Raw genomic sequence first — 20,990 nt, forward strand, 5'->3', positions numbered from 1 at the left:
TCTGAGCAAGGAAATTAACAGTTAAGTGAGGATGAAGTGATTGAACTCAGTTTTATTGGTGATAATTCTACTTGTCAAATACTGAGCAATCTATTGAAATACTGTTTTACTAGTCTGTAGGACAGCAAATCATGCACATTTTATATGTTTCTTTTTGGTTCATTTTTTAAGCTTTTTTTTAATTGACGTAAAAAAATTATATTTCCTGCTGGTAGTCAGAGTTTAAGCTCAGAATTTACAGTAATTTTGTAAGCCATGGGGCAAAGGAAAGCTTTTTCACGGACAAGACTGGGTTGAACCAAGTGTACAAGCTTTGCTTTGTCTGCTCCAGATATAGCGAGGTAAGGGGAAATGGTTGCGGGCCTCCTTTTAAACCCTGGGAGCAGACCCAGGTCCAAAGCACCAGTCCCAATTGGCTCCCAGGGTGGAAGCCCCACAGCTGAGTGAAGCATGCCAAATGCGCCCCACCTCAGGGTGATGGCTGCCATCCCCCCCAACTGCATATGCTGCTGTAAATCAGGGCTCCCAGTGAATTGGGAGGAACCAGGACTTCCTGGGAAGCACAAGTGGTAAGAGTTCCATGGCACTTATATCCTGCTCGCGGGCTTCCCAAGGGCATCTGAATGACCACTGTGGCAACAGAATGCTGGACTGCATGCGCCTGTGGTCTGATCCATTAATGCTCTTCTTACGTAGTTTTGCTTATAAGGAATCTTGGTTTAGCATTATGTTTGAACCAAGAATCCTGGTTTGAAACAAACTCTGCTGAGGTTTAGAACAAACCCTAGTTTATGAAGCTGTCTTGCTAAATTTACCAGAGGTAATTTTAAACCAGGGTGTCTAGTCTGAACATAAAACTAAGCTGAGATTTCTTACAGATGAAACTAAACTCTGCTTGAAGAACCGTCAGCCATGTTGAGGGAGGGGAATGATTCCTGCATTGCAGGGGGTTGGACTAGATGACCCTTGGGGTCTCTTCCAACTCTACAATTCTCTGATTCTATGAGCCCCATGCTTTGGTTGAGCTCATTTGAAGCTTGTTCAAATAATAATGAACCATGATTTAGCATTATATTGCAGACACAACTACTGTTTGACATCTTTCGTTGGTTGACTAGTTCACAAAGCTGTTATCAGATTTACAGGTATTTATTTTTGTTTAACTCTCTTAAATCTTAAATTGAAACCATTTTTTCATTTCTATGTACTTTCCATTATTGCTTAAGTGAAGAAGATTTTTGACTGAGAAGATAGTATATTAAAGAGGGGATTGAGAATTATTTTTAAAGAATTTAAAGTGAATATGATCTGTAGTCCTCACCATCTCTGTCAGCTCTGTTGGAAACTCCATTTTTGCTGTAATTCTGTGGTCTTTATGATATTAACAGAGAAATGATTTGCTGAATAAAGAGGTCCTTCTAAACTTGGAGTTTTGGAATTTTACCAGTGAGTCTGAACCAACATTTCAAATTTTACTGGCATTTTGTTGGCATAATAGAGCCTGTTTTCTTATTTGAATGTATTCTCTGGCACTTTGGGCTGCCTAACTCAAACTTATTCTATTCATTTGCTTCATGCAACAATACATTTCCCTTTGTTAAAATGCCTTCTTAGATGTTAAGTTGTTAGAAGTCTTTTACCCACTTATTAATTATTTAAAAACCCAGTCATTTCACACACACCCCTGACTCCCAAAAATAACTCTGGGTTATATTCAGTGTTGCGCTAAGTAAAGCATCCCATCAACTCAAGAATTTACACTTGCACAACAGAGCTTCTCCCTCTCTTCCCACTGCGTATTCCTTAAAACTATTCTAGGGGTTGCCCTAATGCTCTGGAGCAGATTTGGGGAGAGTGTGGGGTACACATAAGGAGCAGAATCTTCCATTGTGCAACTGATGGAACAAATTAGTTGTGGGATTGACCACACAAAAAATAGGATTTTGCATTTCAGATATAGCCAGTAAACTCCCAACTGGGTTTAAAATCTAACTCTTTTTGTTTTATGTCTATCTTTGAATAACCTTTTTCATTAGTGGGGGGCCATATCATGTGGACTTGGAAATAGATTTGAGTGCCGGTGATTGTGAAAAGATTGTTGAGATTCAAAAGCCTGTTGGTGAATATACTCAGAAGTTTCAGTAACTTTTGAGAGCATTTGTTGTCTTTTTCTTTTACATATATGTTTAAGAACTTCAGAAATGTTATGAACATTGGGGGGGGGAGTACTTTTTATTAAAACAGATGGAAGGGGAGTTCTGTGCTAGCAGAGTGACACTAGCATCACTCTGCAGGCAGAGGCCACAAGGAGACTGGCAGGGCTGGGCAGAGGGACCCTCAAGTGGCTTGGATTGATCTTTTAAAGTGTGATCCTGTACATGATTACTCAGAAATAAGTTTAATTGTATTCAGCTGTACTTCCTTCCTAATATGTATGTATTCTTTACGATTGCAGTATTAGGGTAACAGTTATGCCAGGTCTATTTATAGAAGTGGAATGACTTCTCTTTTTTAACTTGAATAAAAGATACAATAAAAATACAATGTATTTGGTGCAATTGCTTCCAATTATGAGGCATATATTGTAAATGGAATCACAGAGTCTTGTACACAAGTCATGTGAAGACAATAATTAACAAACAGCTCAAAAGAAAGATGGTAAAAGTTACTTTTGACCCTCAGGTTTTTCAACATCTGGAATGTAATGTTGCTTTTTGTAATACTTCTGCAATACCATAAAACAGCAGGGTGCATTAATGAGAGTTTCAGTCTGAAAACCACAACATCAATGAAATTTATAGATGTCAGATCATTAACATTAGTCAAACATAGTTTCTGTGGTTTTAGTTCCAATTTTAAGTAGGTATAATAAAAGTCATTTACTGACTATGAGCACTGAGCGTCTTTGGACTTGATGAAATTTCAGTTAACTATGCTGAATTAAACTAATACCATTTTCAATCTATGCTATAAGCATTTTTTGTGAAAAATGTTTAATGGGCTGATGTAGGAGCATTTAAAAAGTTCTGCCTGGTTTTACTATTTTACCTGGCCTATAGAAGTTTAAATTAAACTTTAATGCTTCAACATTTTTATGTGAAATGGCAACTGGAGATTAAGCTGAAATTCATTTTGGGTATCAAAGATTTCAGTCTCCTATTTGGTCTGGTGCTGCTGCTTCTGTTTTACTAAAATATACTATCCTTCAGTATAAATTTGCAGGTTGTTTTTCATAAAGTCTAGGACACCATTATGCTTTTCAAACAATTTCTTGTGCACAGATCTTCAAAAAAATGCAACAGTTTCTGAAAGCAGAAACTTTGAAAATATAAGTTAAATACCAGGATCATACCCTCCAACATTTCTCAGATGAAAATAGGGACATTCTATTCTCCTGCTTTTGATCTCACCATACAAATATACATCATATACATCTGTCACCTTGAGCCAATTATAACCTTTCTGCTGAACCTACCTAACAGGATTCTTGTAAAGAAAAAATGTGCGAGGGAAGGGATTGTGTATAACACCTTCCGCAGATAATTGAAATGGAAAAATCTTTTAGCTGTAAGCTGCCTTGAATCCCTGTCAGGGGAAAAGTCAGGATATAACAACAGCAATGAGAACGTTCAGGAACTATTGAACTCAATGGAACTTAGTTCTGAATAAAAATGCTTAGGATTGCAGTGTAAGGTTGCACAGTTTTTACCCAACTACCTGGGAGTAAGCTTCATTTAATACAGTGGGACTTACATCTGAGTAGATAGTGTAGGGCTTAATTTACAATAAAGGAATAAACAGTCCATGTGTTTCCTTAAAAATGGCTGGCTTCTGAAGCATTGCTATTAAAGAATTTTCCTTCAAAATTATAGAGAGAGCTTTGTATGTGTATAAACATACCCAGAAAGAGAGAGAGAGAAAAGGCTTCTGTTTCCCAGAAGGACAGTAGGGTGCCTGATCTCTCCACCACTCTTAATCAAGCCAAGGAAGGGAGGAAAAAGGAAAACCAGGACATACCGCGATCATATCAGAAACCGGGATGGCTTCTGTAATTCCAGGACTGCCTGGGAAAACAGAACACTTGGAGGGTATGCAAGATGCCAAATTATTTTCCAGCATCCTGACAGATAGGCTTCTACCTTCTTCTTCCAACCTTGGTGAACAAACTGGTTATGAGTGATCAAGGCATATTATTGATCCCACTCAGCATATGTTTAATTCAATTTATTATGGCAAACAGATGCCAGCCCCTTGTGCTTGTTTCACTAGACACTAAACAAAGTACACTAAACCTATCTTTATGCTCTCCTCTCAAATTTGTGAAGGCGCTTCATAACCTTTGGGAAGGCCATATAGCTATACGTTGTGTTAATGCCAGGCCTCACTCAGCTTTCCGATCCAACGTGCTACCCAAATCTGTTTGTGGACAATACTGTCCTGATAGTAGCCAAGCCTGAATGATCTCTTGCAGTGGCCCTTCAGGAAATATCTATATATGAAACATTGTGAAGCTCACAATAAACAATTCAAAATTCAGCTTCTATGCTTCAATATTCCCTCAGACTCTCAACTATGACTACAACACCTTACAAGGTTTTAAATATGTTTGAAGTTTTTCAATGTTTCATATGTAGATGCTTAAGGGTACAAGTGCCAAGATAATGGTCTAACTTTAAGAAATTGAATTTCACCCCCTTTTGGCAGAAGTCAAAGAATCCTTCTTTGATTGTCCAAAACAAATTTATCATGTCTTTGGAGGGTAGCAGCTGTCAAGATGATTCTACTCCCCAAATTGACTCTTATTCCAAGTGCTCCCAATAAAAATTCCTTGAAAAATGCTGTTGCAATGGCAGAAATGCTGGGACTCTGTTCTACACCAGGGCAAGAGACCTAGATTAGGCCTGGCAACCATTTGTTAAAAATCAAAACAAAGTGGGTCTAGGATTACCTCAAGTTAAATGGTACTAAGAGGCAGTTCATTTTAGAATCCTTCTCACTACGCTACAGGACCCTAAGGATTGTTCATGATTAAGGACGGAGTATAATCAGGAAGTTCACAATAAAATATGTGCTATTACGTTTTCATCCCATAATAATAATAAAGTTGGAACACATTTTGGACTACAAACTTAGGGGCTGCCGCCACCGCCAGGACTTTCATTTTTCAAAAGTGGAATGAAGAACGACTGAATCATTCATGTGACATTTACAAAAACCAGCAGCATTTTACAGCTGCTCAGATACTAAGCTAGAAATAGTTGGCATAAGCTGGCACCAAGACCATTTCAGCATGAAAAATTTGATTCACCAGCAAGCAATCAGGCCCTTCATTCCTTTTGAAAAAAATATAATAAATATATCTGTATCATCCAAAGGAGTACTTTCAATCATTTACAAATCTTGCCATCTCAAATCTTTGAAAAGCTTATAGGAATCAAGCTTAGGGAAGGAATTGGAACGGGCCAACAGTTGTAATGTGTGGGCCAAAAACCTCCATTATCAGTATTAGTGAAAAATAGAGAAACAACATCTAATATCTTATATAAATGTTATCTGACACCCCAGAGGTGCTGTGGTAGCAGCTTCCAAGTTTCAAGAAGATAGTATTTATTTATATTTTATTACCCACCCTACAGTCTAAAGTCCTGGGATTAGAAGTTTCTACCACATGTGATCGTTATGCGAAGGTATAAACATCTTTTGCAAGACTGTCTTTAAGGAGATTAGCACAATTACCCACCCAACATTCAGTTAGTTGTGTTCCACAATTAGCTCTGTTAATTATTTTTGACAGAGAGAACTTACTACCTAAAGAGCTTGTTACATTTATACCAGTGACATCAAGGCAGCTGGTTTGCACACACCTGGAAGAGCTTGGAAAATTTGTTCTACTGTTGACACCAATAAATCTGGTCCATAGCTCTTATGGAGAAACTTACCAAACAAGTACAGGACATGATGATAATGCTTTTATTGAGATTTGGTATGCATTTATTGCTTATGTAAATAAGGATGACCATGGTTTACAACAGCCAACACACATGACAATCTTTGGCAAAATGTTATTGGTTAACTCTTGCATTTTTAATTCAGGAGTGGGGAACAAGGACCAGGGATGTTACTTCTATTTGTGTGATCACACACACTTAGAACAAAAATAATTAAAAAACAGAAAATAACAGTTAAAGAAAATAAGCAGATGAATTATATGCTGATATAAAATAAGTCACTGCCTACTGTAACATGTCTTTATAGAATATCTGGACATGGTTGGTATGGGTTTTTTCCTGTAAGGCTCTTAGGTATTTATAATAAATACTGTTATTGTTTATTGAACCATCAGCACATATGTAGTTTAAAGTTTGAACAATAATAGGTGATTATGCATTATCATATGAAATTATTGCAGTATCAGGTGGTTAAATCTAAGCTTACGTACCAAAGATTATCCCCCCCATATCTTCTTTGCTTTTTACTTCTTCCTGAATAAGAGTCCTGTCAGACTCAACAGCTTGCAGTCGAAGGTTAGCTCAAGAAAGTTACATATTTTTCTTCTTTCTGTACCCACATAGATATAGGACTACACTAAGGTAGTTTAGCATGTAGACTGTTTACAATCACTTCTTTCTGTTACAAAACCCTAAAACTTGTATTTTCTGAAAAGGTGGGGGGTTATAAAAATCACAAGCACTTTATTATGGTCTTGGAACTGTGTGGTAATGCCCCTAGAGTTATCTCAGATAGCATAAATAAATCTGTCTGTCTCCAGTAGTCTCAGTCTAGGTATTAGCAACTTCTCTATGTTGTATCCCTTCTTACAGAATTCACCTCCTTACAGAAACTTTGCCTTCGGTAGCACAGGAGCCCAGTCTTGTCTTAGTGTGCTCTAGTAACTCTGGCCAAACCACTTAGCAACTGCATGTGTAGGTTTCCTTAATCATATCATTGTTCCACAGCACTGTGTTTGGTGTCATAACTAACTTTTCCCCCTCTCCTGATTTGTCTCCCTCAGATTTGTAACGTATGACTTGCTTGTTATGTGGAGCCTAGACAGTTGCTTCAGCTATATTTATAATCTGTCCATAGCACCATTTCCAGATTTAAGTTACATTTCCTTTTATGTAACATGAATGTGGTATTGAAGCTGAAGCAGTTTTTGACTCTTACATGCAGAGTTTCTAGAAGACAATATTAAACTTAAATGGTTACAAAGAACCTCTCTTAGATTCTTTCTGCCAGCTCCCAGCACAAGTAAAATACGGTTTTAACGGCAACAGTTGATGGTAGACAGTCTCAATAAGCAATTCATGGTGGCCAAGAGAAACAATGATCAGGCTGTACTTTTAATATATAATGGAAGTGGGACTGGCAAAGAGATACTCTGGCCATTGCTTAGAAAAAGGACTATTGCTGATATTTGCATTAAAGGGAGGAGAACATTGCATTACCACTCCTGTGGTTCAAATACTTTTTTGCCTTTTAACTTGCTCTTTTTGCAGTTAGGTGAACAACTGATCCATTGTGGAAAGATCTTCAGAAATATTTTGGATTATGCTTTGTGTTCTTTATGCATCCTCTATGTAACCTATTTATAAAACATTATTCTTGAAAGCCAAGCAGGAGTGAATTAGGAAACGCCCTCAGGAACCATTGGCACTAACCAATGTTGATTCCCAGTAAGCAGCAGAGGGTGTATTTGTGCTTACAGTTCTGTTTCTCCTGACTGTCTTTAGCTCTATCCCAGAGTTTTTAAGTCCTTGAATCTTCCAAAATTCAGAAAAAGTAATTCTACAATATGTTATAAGCAGAGGCAAACCTAGGGGCTGGCAAAACCAACCACTGCCAGAGGTGCCAGCTCTGGGGAGGTGCAAAATTTACCTCTCAGACTATGGAATATATGATGTGTATGTGTGTGATGATATGCCACCACTGCTGCAGCGAGATCAAACAGGGGAAGCATCCCATCTTTCTTGCACTGCAGCACAAAGGCGTTTGAATTTTGTTGCCCTTTCTCCTCGCCTCATCCTCATTCCAGACACTTGAGTACTCATAAAATGTATTAATTTCTAATGTAGATATTGCAGTAAAGTGTTTTTTTGGGGGGGGCACTGACATAGATCTTGCTGGGGGTGCCAATACAGTCTTTGATTGTAAGTATCTCTGCATTATATTAAATGGAAATTCTCCACATTAAAAGGGTCTATCAAAGCTTTAATAGTTTAAGCCCTGACCAATATGTCATAGCATGCTTTTTTCTGCTAACATGCAAAGAAAAGAAAAGAAAACCATATCACTATTTAGTGCTACTTATTACCAAGGCAACTTAAACAATATTCTCATAGCAAGATTTATGCAAGTCAACATTGGCTCATTTGGTGGTGGTTGAATATGCTTTAGTTTCTACTTATCCCCTGTAGGAAAACTGTATTCTTTTAAGTGAAACAATTTTAAAAGCAGAGCACAAGCCTAAAATAAGCTAGTGTTCTCTAGAGTTCTCAGAAGGTGTAGATTTATTTACTGTAGTTAAATCATAATTAGTTCTCAAGGGATAGTGTCTCTCTTAAACTGCTTTATTGCCACCATACTGGTTTTCTAAATAATCAGAAACTGCTGCTGTTGCTGTATTCAGGAGTATAGTCATGAATTTGCTGTAAGTAGTAACAAATGTTAGAAATTGCTGGTTGTCACATATGGAAGATAGTGAAACACTTTGGTGAGAATAAGCACCTCAAAAAGAAATGTAGGAAGTGCAGCTGCTTGATTGAAATATATCCTGCCGTTATAGATTTGATATTTTCATTGCAAAATTTTTTCTATATGTTTTGCCTTTCCCATTGTTTTAACATTTTTGACCTATAGCTGAAATGATAATGTAACAAAAATTGTAAATCTAATGTTTATATGAAAGCTGCACATTGTTTTAACAGGAGTTTTCCTTTTTACAATTTGCAGGTTGATGTACAAGGTGCCACAGGAAATAGGTCTGATTGCGATTGCGGTTCAACAAACTCAAGGGAAAGGTATGTTGGTGTAATTCTGATGTCAGCAATACAAGTTCATGAATTGTAAATAACCATCTGCATTAAAGATTACAATTTTAAATAGCTGCGTGAAAGAGTGTGTGAAACCACCCTGAGTTGTTAGTAAGCACTTTTCTGACTCTGTATTTTCATCCAATTGGGGTTTTCATAGATTCTTTTCAGGGAAGCCAAATGCAATCTCACCACACCCCAGTTCTGTGACAGAGAACTACTACCAGCTGTATGCAAAAAGTGACAGTATATCTTGCTTGTGGCACTTTTCCATGTCTAAAACAAGCATCGGATTACCTCCCAAAACGTGTAGAACAACAAATCTGTCTGATTACTGTCTCTTCTTCCTTTTTTTTGGGGGGGGAATGATTTTGATCAGTGTGTGAAACAAAAAAATGAGTTGTCATATGCCACTAGAGCAAACATCAAACCAATACTGTAAAGTGGGCTCGAGTAGCAAGCTGTGGCTTTAATTTTAATTCAAATTACCCTCCTTGGCGTGCTTTTCCAAACTGTGTCATGGTATTTATGACCCTTTGTCTTCAGTTAGTACTCTTCATGAAGTGATCATGACTTAAATAATGACCTTTATACTCAAATAGTTCGTATATGCAAGTTGCGGTTGGGCAAAGCTCTTGCACTGCTTACTTCAGTGTTCCTTATTGGCTGCTTTGGGGGGTGGGTGTTAGTTATTTCTGGTAGAATATCTTTTTTCAGTCCCATTGGTTGATTTTTTTCCTATTCTTTTTTTTTTTTGGCATGACAAATATATACCATAAAGTTGTTCTTTTCAATATATCATTTTAAAAAAAACAACAACTAGGTGCTATTTAATATGAAAAATTATAAAACCTATCCTCTGATAATTATGTATTTAAGCATAGATCTAATTCATTGACTGGACTGTTCCTGTTTTTAATCTTCATTTCTCTTCTATTTTGGCCAGAGTAGACATATTGTATCAGATTGACAGTAGACATACATACATTTCTTATTGCTACAACTTATGGTGTAAGCAAATCACATGTATATGATTTTTTACTTGTGAATTAAAAACAGAAAGAAACAATGTAAAAACTTTAAACCATCAATATATTGAAACACCTTCAAAATATTTCATTCGATTTTCTCAGTGAACTGATGAAGCTTTCTTTTTATATAACAAAATAAAACTTTCACATAAATACTTGTTCACTTTTTTTTAAGGCCGTGGTGGGAATGCTTGGCTGAGTCCCGTGGGAGCTGCTTTATCAACTCTACATATCACCATTCCTTTATCTTCTGAACTGGGACGAAGAATTCCTTTTATTCAGCATTTGGTTTCCCTAGCAGTTGTAGAGTCTGTTAGATCCATACCTGGATACCAGGTATTGCATTTGCATGATTCCTATTCCATTATTTTTACGCTTTTTTGACCTAAAATGACTTGAGTATATAATTGACGTCCCCACTTAGCATTATTCAACTATCAGAATTTGCCCCCAGGCAAATTTGATTTTGCCCCCAGGTAAATTTTTTCTCTTCATGTGTATGATTGCTGTTTCCACATTGAAGCCCCCAAAAAGTAAGTTAAGACTAGCAACCCATTCTGGTTTACTGTATTATACCTGAGTTTCTATAATGAAGATTGATTTGCCTCTTGGTTTTACTCCTGGACTTTGTTTTATTTTTGTTATAAAACTGATGAGAGGAACTGAGAAAAGAAAAAATAATAAGATTTGCAATTGCCTCTTAGGTTTTAGTTGGAGCTGTTTCACTAGCCACTTCATTCCTTCTTTCTTTTTCCACTTCTTGTTTAACATTGAAACTGTTTGCCCCAAGCTCGGAAGCAAGAGGCTAACCATATCCTCTCAGGGGGGAATCAAGTGTCCTGTCATCAATGCTCAAATTACAAACCAATCTTCTTTAGCACCTCATCAGTTTCCTTTGAATGTAACCAATTCATAATATTGGCTAACTGTAAAACATTGGTATTTTACAGGACTAGTCAATGAAAACATGTGTTTCCTATATTACACAAAATCAGGGACTTGAGCACATTTACACATGAATTTCATTAGAGTGGTACCCAGTAGCCTTTCATATAGTTTAACGGTTGTCTTCTATTAACACTTCCCAACTTCAGGACTTCATAAGTTGACTGTAAAAATGCTTCACAATGGAATGTAAAATAAAATAAAATATAGAGGTTTGGAGTATTAACTGTTTAATGTAGGAGTCCCCAAAAAGAAAAGGAATACTTTACAGGGATAATTCAACCTCGTAAATACATTAGTTGTCAGGCACAGTACAACTGAATAGCAAATCATCCCTTTAGAAGTCTGTTGTACTTTTTTGTTGTTTTCTCTGATATGTTCAGTAACTTTTCATAAATAATTCTCTAGATTAGTGCACTTGGATCTTTGTTCAAATAGTTCAACAACTATTTTTCCAGGTGTGCGGGGAGCGCAAAGGACATTGGTCCCACTGACTTTGCACAATACTGATACCATCCAGTATCTTAATATAGCACATTACAGGTTCTTTCAGATTACCTGTTTATTGAACATTCTCCTGAAGAAAGGATCTCCAATCAGACCTTATACTTGATCTCAAGCCAAATACACTGAAATGTCAAGTCTTTGCTTTGTCATCAGTTCTATCCAGGACAGACTCCTGTGCTCCCATCCAGTATTTAAGAGGTTCCTTCAGGGAGCATCTCTTTGAAGCCCTCTGGTCATCCACAGCTTTCTCTCCTGGAATGGACATGGTCTTCTATGTTCTCCCACAGCCCCTCTGCTTCCAGTCTCTCTCTGCCTCCTGTTCCTTAAGGCAGATTTCTTCATTGCTATCACCCCAACAAGTAGGGTGACTGAACTCAACATACCTTCCATCAGAAGCTAGCCCTACATGTTCCAAAACTTTTTACCCCACTAAATATACCTGTACATGCTAGATGTCAAGACGGGGACTCAAAACCTACATCCAGAACATAGTAACATTCAGATAAATGGGCAGCCTGTACTACTACACTAGGTAGAAAAGTCTCTACTTCATCTCTGGTGAGATGGGTAAAGGCTGTTGGTTATGAAGCCCATCTTTTAGCACAGGCTACTCAACCTCGGCCCTCCAGTTGTTTTGAGACTACAGTTCCCATCATCCCTGACTACTGGTCCTGCTAGCTAGGGATCATGGGAGTTGTAGGCCAAAAACATCTGGAGGGCCAAGGTTGAGGAGGCCTTCTTTAGCAACTCTGTTTAACATAACAGCTCATTCCACTTGGGCAGCTGCCACTTCTGTTGCTCTGTAAACCAATGCACCCATGTTTGAAATATGCCAAACAGCCACATGCCACTCAACAAACATGTTGACATGACAGCACAGTTTAGATGGTATGGAGCTTTGGGGGTAGGGTTTTATGCACATTGTCCCTCAAGTGCTGAAGCAGTCATCTACCCACTGCAGGAAAGCAAGAGTTTTCATGTATCCCACCTGCAGGATACCTCCTGCATCCAGCAGGAGAATGGGACATTGGTTTCTTCCACAACATACCTTCTTGCAAAGGCATCCAAGTCAGGTGGCTGCCCACAGCACCACTCAGTGCATCCAGATCACATTCAGGATCAGGGCTCTTCTCTCTTTTTGTCTTTTCCATATGTCTGCTTATTTTTTAAGTGGTTCTGCTAGTCTGAAAATGAGATGTTAGGGAGAAAAAGCTCCAGGGTCACATGTTTCCCAACAAACAGGAGTTACTATAACTCACCAGGGGCCAAGAACAAACCTTGAAGGTAAGTGACTAGTGTTTTTATCTGTGTCCAAATTCATTGTGGGTATCTTTTAGAAAGAGAGAGAGAGGGATGCTGCTAAGTTTTCATTTGTGTATTCAGTGTCAGTATTAAATATTTGGAGAACAGGAAGCGCTAGACAAAGGATTAACACCATGCTGCTTTGGGATGCAGTAATATAGAGCTATAAATATACATGTTGGTTTCCCTAGGATATTGAGCTTCGAGTGAAATGGCCAAACGATATTTACTATAGTGACCTTATGAAGCTGGGTGGCGTTTTAGTGAATTCCACACTAACAGGAGATACATTCCACATTCTTATTGGTAAGAATATAAATGGTTTAAAATATATTTGTTTGTTTGTTTGTTTTTAGGCATTTTTGCTGCTATTGATAATGCAAATACATAGCAAAATAAATGTGGCCGTGATTCACCTGGCCCTTAATGGATTGTTATCTGACTCCCTGCTTTCAGCTTGCAGGAGAAATTATTGATTTGTTCAGTCATGGGAGGAGAGGCATAATCAAGAATCCTTGATTATTAAATAAATAGTGTCCATGTTGTGTGCTTTAAAGAATAGGTAAATAGGAATAACAGAATCAGGTCTAGACTTAGAGCAATCAGCAGACCTACTCTCAGTATCTCCTGCTTCAAAATTAGGAGGCTTCAGGAGATGGTGGCAGCAATACTCATTCATAAACAGTATGAAGAATGCATCTCAGTGCAATCTCATTTGGAACAGGGATAATGTTTGAGATGATCCAGGTGGGAGAACTTTGAGATCCATGACTTTCACAGTGTTCACCCTGCAGTAGATAGTTGCTTAACATTTTTTTAAGCCCATATCCATTAACAGCATTCACAATGTTCTCCACACACACCAGAAAACTTGGATAAAACTAATGTGGAAAATACACTTTTGAGAATATTATCGTTTCACTTCAGTGCTTATAGGAACAATCCTAAAATCGTATGTCAATCTGTGGGTTTTGTTAACAGGAATGTTCTTAAATTTTATAATATGAATTTGATTCCTGACTCCACCCTTCTTAAATGTCAAGATAACTAATCCTCCTCAGATCAATTTATGAATACTACCAAATAATTATTTCCATATTTAATAGGTATATTACTTATAAATTATTAAAGTAATGGTTTCAAAAATAGGGCATTTAAATGTGAGTATACTTGACAAGTCTGGCTCTGGCATCACATGCACAGGGAATGGAAAACCTACATTGCTCAGAAAGGGAGGAAAATAAACAGGTAGTAGAAGATTGGTGTGTACATTTCGCAGAGCTATGTTTAGGAGGCCTGATCAAGAAAGCCCTGAGAGCTGCATTTAAACACCCTGGCTTTCTGCCAATAATATTATCCCCTGCTAGAGAGCTGGGTGAGAAATGAGGCTTCAAAGAGAGTCTGGCAAGAGAGCCCTTGAAAGCTGAAAGTTGACTTAAATGTGGAATCCTCTAGGCTTTTCTCAAAGAAGCCAGTTGCTGCCCTGGAGCTGGGGGGAAATGCAATTTTTTAAAATGGTAGAATATAGCATTTCATAGCCGCATCTTTCTTTTTCCGATTAATGCTCTCTTGCCTGTATGCTGAGCCATGTGTGTATGCATGAGATGGCCCATTAATTTCAACCTAAAGAGCACATCTACACATGCACACCAAACAGTATACGCAGCTCAACTTCCTCCATCAAAATTTAGCAGGGCAGCCCTTGTAGGTGGGGCAGTTTCCATACCCACAAGAACTCACTGTGGTGGAATGGGACATTGTTCTGTCACATATTATGTGTATTGTTCTGTCACATAAAAACTGACAAAATATATCATTTGGCAATTTTACTGCACAAAACTGTTCTTTGTTTTAAATGAAGATTGTTCCAAAGTTGCATGTCTGGATGTGGATTGTCCTGGACTGAACTAGCTTTCATTGGAGGAAGAAACCATCAAGCACTGTCATGAGGCTGAGCCAGGCTGTCTTGTATTTAGCACATGAGATGGATTTGAGTTTATATGAGCTTCTGTCATCTTTCATCATTATTTAAAGCAAATCTCTTCAGGAAATCTGTAGATGGATTTTTACAGCTGTCTGGAGGAATGGATTTGTCTTATGATACAAAGAGACTTTTTCAGAGAAACAAAACTTTTCCTACACTGCCTTTCTAATTTATTTTTCTTCCCCAGGCTGTGGATTTAACGTGAATAACAGCAACCCCACTATATGCATCAATGATCTCATTATGGAGCACAATAAGACAAAGAATACAGAATTAAAGCCCTTAAGTGCAGATTACCTGATTGCAAGAAGTGTGACAGTGCTGGAAAGTCTGATCAACACCTTTCAAGAGAAAGGACCTAATGGAGTTCTTCCCATGTACTATAAGTACTGGGTGCACAGGTAAATAATTTAAAATATATATCTTTTTTTAAAAGAATACTTATTTTTCTTTTACAAGTAATAAAGAACAACATAAAGAATCAACAACATAAAATAAAATTTCCTTCTTAATACCGGTAATCTCAATTGTTTTAGTGGTAAATTGAACTAATCCCATCAAGAGGCATTTATCTCAAACCAATAGTGACTGATCAGATATATATGTATGTATGCATTTAACATGTTTCACTTTTTCAGCATGTGTTAGAAGTATTTGTTTATGCATAGGCAGATTTGTCATTTAGCATCCATGCATTAAAATATATCAGGATGTTTACATTGGAGTTGTTCCTTAAAGCTACATTTACCTAGCATTTTGAGTTAATGTGCTAGGCATGGATCATGAAGTCTGAGCTTTGCAGAATATCTGAGAAGAAACAGATTAATTTTACTACAGTGGTGCCCCGCAAGACGAATGCCTCGCAAGACGAAAAATTCGCTAGACGAATTTCCCTATGGGCTTGCTTCGCAAGACGAAAACGTCTTGCAAGTTTGTTTCCTTTTTCTTAACACCGTTAATACAGTTGCAACTTGACTTCGAGGAGCAACTCATAGAACGCGGTGTGGTAGCCTTTTTTTGAGGTTTTTGGTGATTTTTGAAGCTTTTCCAAAACTTTTCCGACACTGTGCTTCGCTAGACGAAAAATTCGCTAGACGAAAAAACTCACGGAACGAATTCATTTCGTCTTGCAAGGCACCACTGTATAGTTAAGCAAGTCTACCTATGAATGGGTGGGTGCAGGAAATTCCCACTGACATTGTTCATTATGATGGTAGGCCATGTCAGTAAACCCTATTGTGTATAAGCTATGTAGGATCCATGTGCCTTTCTGAAGAATTATCTCTCGTACAGTGCCATTTATATGAATTTCATTAATCCATTTATTTCCTTTTGTCTATTCAAAGTTGGTTAAAACCCTCTGTTTAGATGGGGAAATCATTCATTTCTTAATTTTATTCAAGGATTTCTACATCATTTTTCAAAACCCAAAATTTTCCCGAAGCATCTTCCAATCAGTATAAAAACATTTTAAACTTAATATCAGTATCTAAAATACCAAAGCCTTTTACATGTTTATGTAACATTTACAATTAGAATGAGGTGAGTTTATGAAACTTGATGGTTTTTTAAAGTGGGTAATTCCTTGTTTTTTATTTGCAGTGGTAAACAAGTACGGCTTGGAAGTGATGAAGGGCCTTTAGCGTGGATCGTTGGAATCGATGATTCCGGATACCTTCAAGTTCATGAGGAAGGCAAAGATGTAGTAACCGTGCACCCAGATGGCAATACTTTTGATATGCTGAGAAACCTGATAATTCCAAAACAGCAGTAGTTTTTGAATGTGGTGAAACAGCTTCTCTCTCAGACCATTTTCTAGAGTTTGGCTGGAGACTGTCAAACTAGAAGTATCTAATCTGAAGAATTGAAACACTGTATACCAAGGAAAACATTGAATTTTGAGTCATTTAATTTTCCTGGGCTCTTGGCCCAGTGACCTGGGATTTAGTGGCTTTTCATGTTTGTTTGTTTGTTTTCCTTTCAGTCTCCATGCAGATGTGAAGGAAACCTTATGGTCAGCATGAAAAGCTCTAGCTTCTAATTTTTGGCATGGAACACTCAAGTAGAATTAGCTCCATAAATCTGTGTTATCCTGTTACTACAGATTCTTCACGCTTGCACTTACAGCATACCTTTACATCCAGTGCTCATATTACTTTGTATCTATAGGAAGGAATGCATTTTGCAGTAGAATATTTCCTATATTAAAATGATAGGATATAATAAGTTTGGTTTACCAATGCCCCAGTTTAGTATGGTGTTTTGTTTTTAAGATGTGGATGAACAGCTATATGCAAAATGAAGCTTTATTATTCATTTTGAACATCTGTTTTAGAGTATGCCATAAAATTATTTAAAGAATTTTACCCCTCCTGCTGTCTCATACCCACAAAACAATGATCAAAAGGAATTTTAGCCTTTTAGTAAGGACTCTCCATATGCTGTGTTATATTGGGAGTCCAAGTCTTTCAGAAGCTTGATGTTTCCACAACTGACCACTAATTATTATTTTTTCTAACAATAGATTTCTGGCAGTTGCCCTGATTCCTATAAGACTATACAGAATCTGAATTGCTTGGAAGTATGTTTCAAGTTCACAGTGCTATTTTGCATTTTCCTTGGATTATGAATCCGACAAGTGTTTCTGCTTTAATGGCTATAGCAGAACCTATTTTCCTGTATTATCTATTGTGCCTTATGCATTAAATATATCATAGTTATGATACATAATTATGTGTCATCTTGCCTACTCAGTATGGTCCTCTGATCACTCTGATCATTTTTATGATCAGATGCCAAATACTAATGAATAGGTGACACATTCAGCTTCTTGCACTGTTCTCAGAGGCTCCTAGGTGTATGACTGTGTTTCTGGACTAGGCTGCCTAGGCTTATGGAACTCACTCTCAACCCAGCCCTCCCAGGCTATAGTTTGAAACCAATTTCTGCATATTGGGGAACTGTTGGTAACATGACCTCCTCATGAGAACTGCCATGGGTTCTAAAGGACTCCCTCATGTTACGTTAAGGAAGTGCCCTGAAGTGCATGCCTGACATGTAGCCAGAAGCAGGTTTGTAGGTTAAAGTTCACTTTATAAAGAATCAGGAAATAAGTAGATTGGCTCAAATATAAATCCAAGAAGCCTTAAAGAAGGCAAAGAAGTTGGCCTGTAATGGTGGATTAGCATAATCCCTGCATATTGGAGTCTTGAGTAGTTTGACTATAAATTACTGGAGATTAAGTTTTCATTTCATTTATAATGAGGATTTTGACTTCTGTTGCATAATGTTTCCCACACTGACATCTATGGCTGTTTCTTGCTTGATGGCATTGTTATCTAACAAATGAAAAAGTAAAACAATTTAGCTTATTTGAGTGGCTGTATATTGATTATTTGTTCAAACAACTAATGGTGAGAAGTAATGACTTGCAAAACTCTCTGGGACTAGGAATTCAAAGCTCGTCTTATTATTGATTTAATAACTCCAGTGATCCTTAAGATTGAGTTAGTATAATAAAATAAATGGAAACTCCAGCAATGTATTTGGTACTCAATTTTTATTTTTATTTGCCTGTAGAATCCTTCTGTCCTATTGTCCTATCTCAGGAGCTTTTAAATGTATGATTCATACTATTTACCTGTTAGCTGCCAAATTAATAGAGCAGGGCTGTGCCACTTCATTGTTCAGTCTGAACCTTCATCCCAAGTCGCACAGCAATCCACTCCCCAGTTTCTACCTGACATCTTGCAAACATGTTCCTACTGTGAAAAGCTTATGACTTTTCACAGTATGCACCATTTTAATAATGTAGGGTAGTTTGAGTATACATGACAGCCAAGATTGCTCACAATTATTCAGGAGGGTAAATTCAAAAAAGAGGTGTTGAATTTGGAGACGGGATCAGTGAAATTTAATTGTTGAAAGGTTCTCTAAAGCTTGTTCTTCATTTAATTCTGCCCCTTTCACTTACTAATTTCTGCCCTGGTTTTTAGTATGTGTTTGAGGAAATGTAGGGTACAATATCACTATTAATGTTATTTGGGCCAGTGAAAGATCAGACAGATGATGGAAGGGATAACTTCATGCAATCGTGTCATCTGGCAGCCCATCAGATGTAATTGTTTTGCTACAGAATACTATACCAGTGAACAGAAGAAAACCAGCTACCATATAGAATTTGGTATCTACCTGGCATTCATTATCAAGGTTGGGCTGGATGAAAGGGACAGGCCTAATCTCTTCCTATGGTGTCCTGATTGGTGAAGCAGCAATATATATTCAATGGCTGGGGAGAAGGGGTCCATCATCCACTTTCCTTTTCTTAGCAGCCTGTCCAGCAATTAACTGATGCCAAAGATTTATATCAGGTGCTGGGCTCTCAGGACAGGACAGGGTTCATGTTGATGCGAGAGGTGGTCTTTGAGATGCTCTTGGAGACCTGCTCACTTGTTGCCATGCATGTCTGGATGGCAATGGCAAAGAGTGTTTTTTACTAGCTTTAGGTGGTGTGCCTGCTGCTCCTTTTCCTAGTGAAGCTTGTTCTGGCCTTTGTCGTTCATGCCTTAGTTATACAAGGTGACCTTCCATAACAGTGTGAAAGATGGACAGTTCTCTGCTGGTATTGACTTCTGTTTGCCTGAATGACTGAGCATGTGGTTGGTCTGGATCTTCCCCTTCTTCCGCTCCTCCCTGTTTCATGTATGCACAGAACACATTTTCTTGATTTATTAAACTTGATTTTGTATTGTTTGACTATATTTGTTTCTTTTTGGAAAAATCAGCAAAAATACCTGTTAATCAAAAAATTATATCTAGATTAGATAACAATAATGCAATCTACATAGCGCTACCTTTGAAAATAGTTGGGCCAAGCTCCATCTGCTAGAGTTTTAGTTGGGCTTTATAGCTTAGAACTACCCTACTCATAGGGACGCGGTTGGCGCTGTGGGTAAAACCTCAGTGCCTAGGACTTGCCGATCGCATGGTCGGCGGTTCGAATCCCCGCGATGGGGTGAGCTCCCGTCTTTTGGTCCCAGCTCCTGCCCACCTAGCAGTTCAAAAGCACCCCTAAGTGCAAGTAGATAAATAGGTACCGCTTTCTAGCGGGAAGGTAAACGGTGTTTCCGTGTGCGGCACTGGTGCTGGCTCGCCAGAGCAGCTTCGTCACGCTGGCCACGTGCCTCGGAAGTGTCTCCGGACAGCGCTGGCCCCCGGCCTCTTAAGTGAGATGGGCACACAACCCTAGAGTCAGACACGACTGGCCTGTACAGGCAGGGGTACCTTTACCTTTACCTTTACCCTACTCATACTGGTTACCAATTTGTTTCCAAGCCAAATTCAAAGTGTTGGTTTCAACCTTTAAAGAACTAAAGAAGCTTGTCCTCTCCTACATGAGCCTACTTGTAGCTTAAGATCAACAACAGACACCCTGCTCTGTGCCCCATTATAATTAGATGATGGGTGGGCATCAGAGACAAGGCCTTTTCTGTGCTGGTACTTAGACCTGGAATGCCTCCTATGGCTTGCATTTTGCAGAGCTGTTTGCTTCTACTGGTATTTGGTACTAGACTAATTGCTTGGCCTATTATTATTATTTTATCTTGCTATATATTTATACTGTTACCTCTTGAATTATTATTGAATTATTTTGTAGTTTATATATATGGTATGTTTTTTTGTAAGCTGCTTTGAATTTATTGGGTAGAAAATTGGGGTAGAAATTTGAATAAGACATAAGATTTTCTTACCTGGATAATAAAGAATGTAAACCTTTGTTAAAGTAAAAACAACGTATGGTTTGTTTTATTTCAAACCATATTACAGTTTTTTGCACTGGAAAAATTCTTTCATTTAATTTCCTTTCTGTAAATGAAAAGTAATGAAGTGTGGACATGTTGAAGCACAAGTGGATTAGGTGGAAATATCACTTTTACTTCTGCTTTTGAATGGCCTGCCCTGTACATACAAGACAACATACTGTCTTGAATGAAGTGGGGGGGGGTGTCAGCATCAACTGTAAACTGTCATATACCTGACTTTATTTTTGTTTGCTTCAGAACAGTTGAACAAGGCCTTTCTGACTCACAACTGTCGTAGTCAGAAAAGCCTGTGGGAATTTCTATAGGATACACAAGTAAAGGTGTGCATGGTGTACAGCTGGTAATCACATTGTTTTCCACATCAAAT

General features: G+C 37.9%; 1 protein-coding gene across 7 annotated transcripts in view; it reads left to right on the forward strand.

The window, feature by feature from the left end:
• HLCS (holocarboxylase synthetase) overlaps window positions 1-18,172 on the forward strand; it is an 82,408-nt gene extending 64,236 nt beyond the window's left edge. For all 7 annotated transcript variants that reach the window (XM_083500182.1, XM_083500185.1, XM_083500181.1 and 4 more), the window contains exons 7-11: window positions 8,953-9,020; window positions 10,239-10,399; window positions 13,009-13,123; window positions 14,989-15,202; window positions 16,404-18,172. In XM_083500182.1, coding sequence (XP_083356308.1) covers window positions 8,953-9,020; window positions 10,239-10,399; window positions 13,009-13,123; window positions 14,989-15,202; window positions 16,404-16,575 — 730 coding nt within the window. In that variant the 3' untranslated portion in view covers window positions 16,576-18,172. The remainder of the gene's footprint in view (window positions 1-8,952; window positions 9,021-10,238; window positions 10,400-13,008; window positions 13,124-14,988; window positions 15,203-16,403) is intronic.
• Window positions 18,173-20,990: the final 2,818 nt, after the last annotated feature.

This window comes from Podarcis liolepis (genome assembly GCF_965112155.1).
Source record: "Podarcis liolepis genome assembly, chromosome: 4".
Classification (NCBI taxonomy): domain Eukaryota; kingdom Metazoa; phylum Chordata; class Lepidosauria; order Squamata; family Lacertidae; genus Podarcis; species Podarcis liolepis.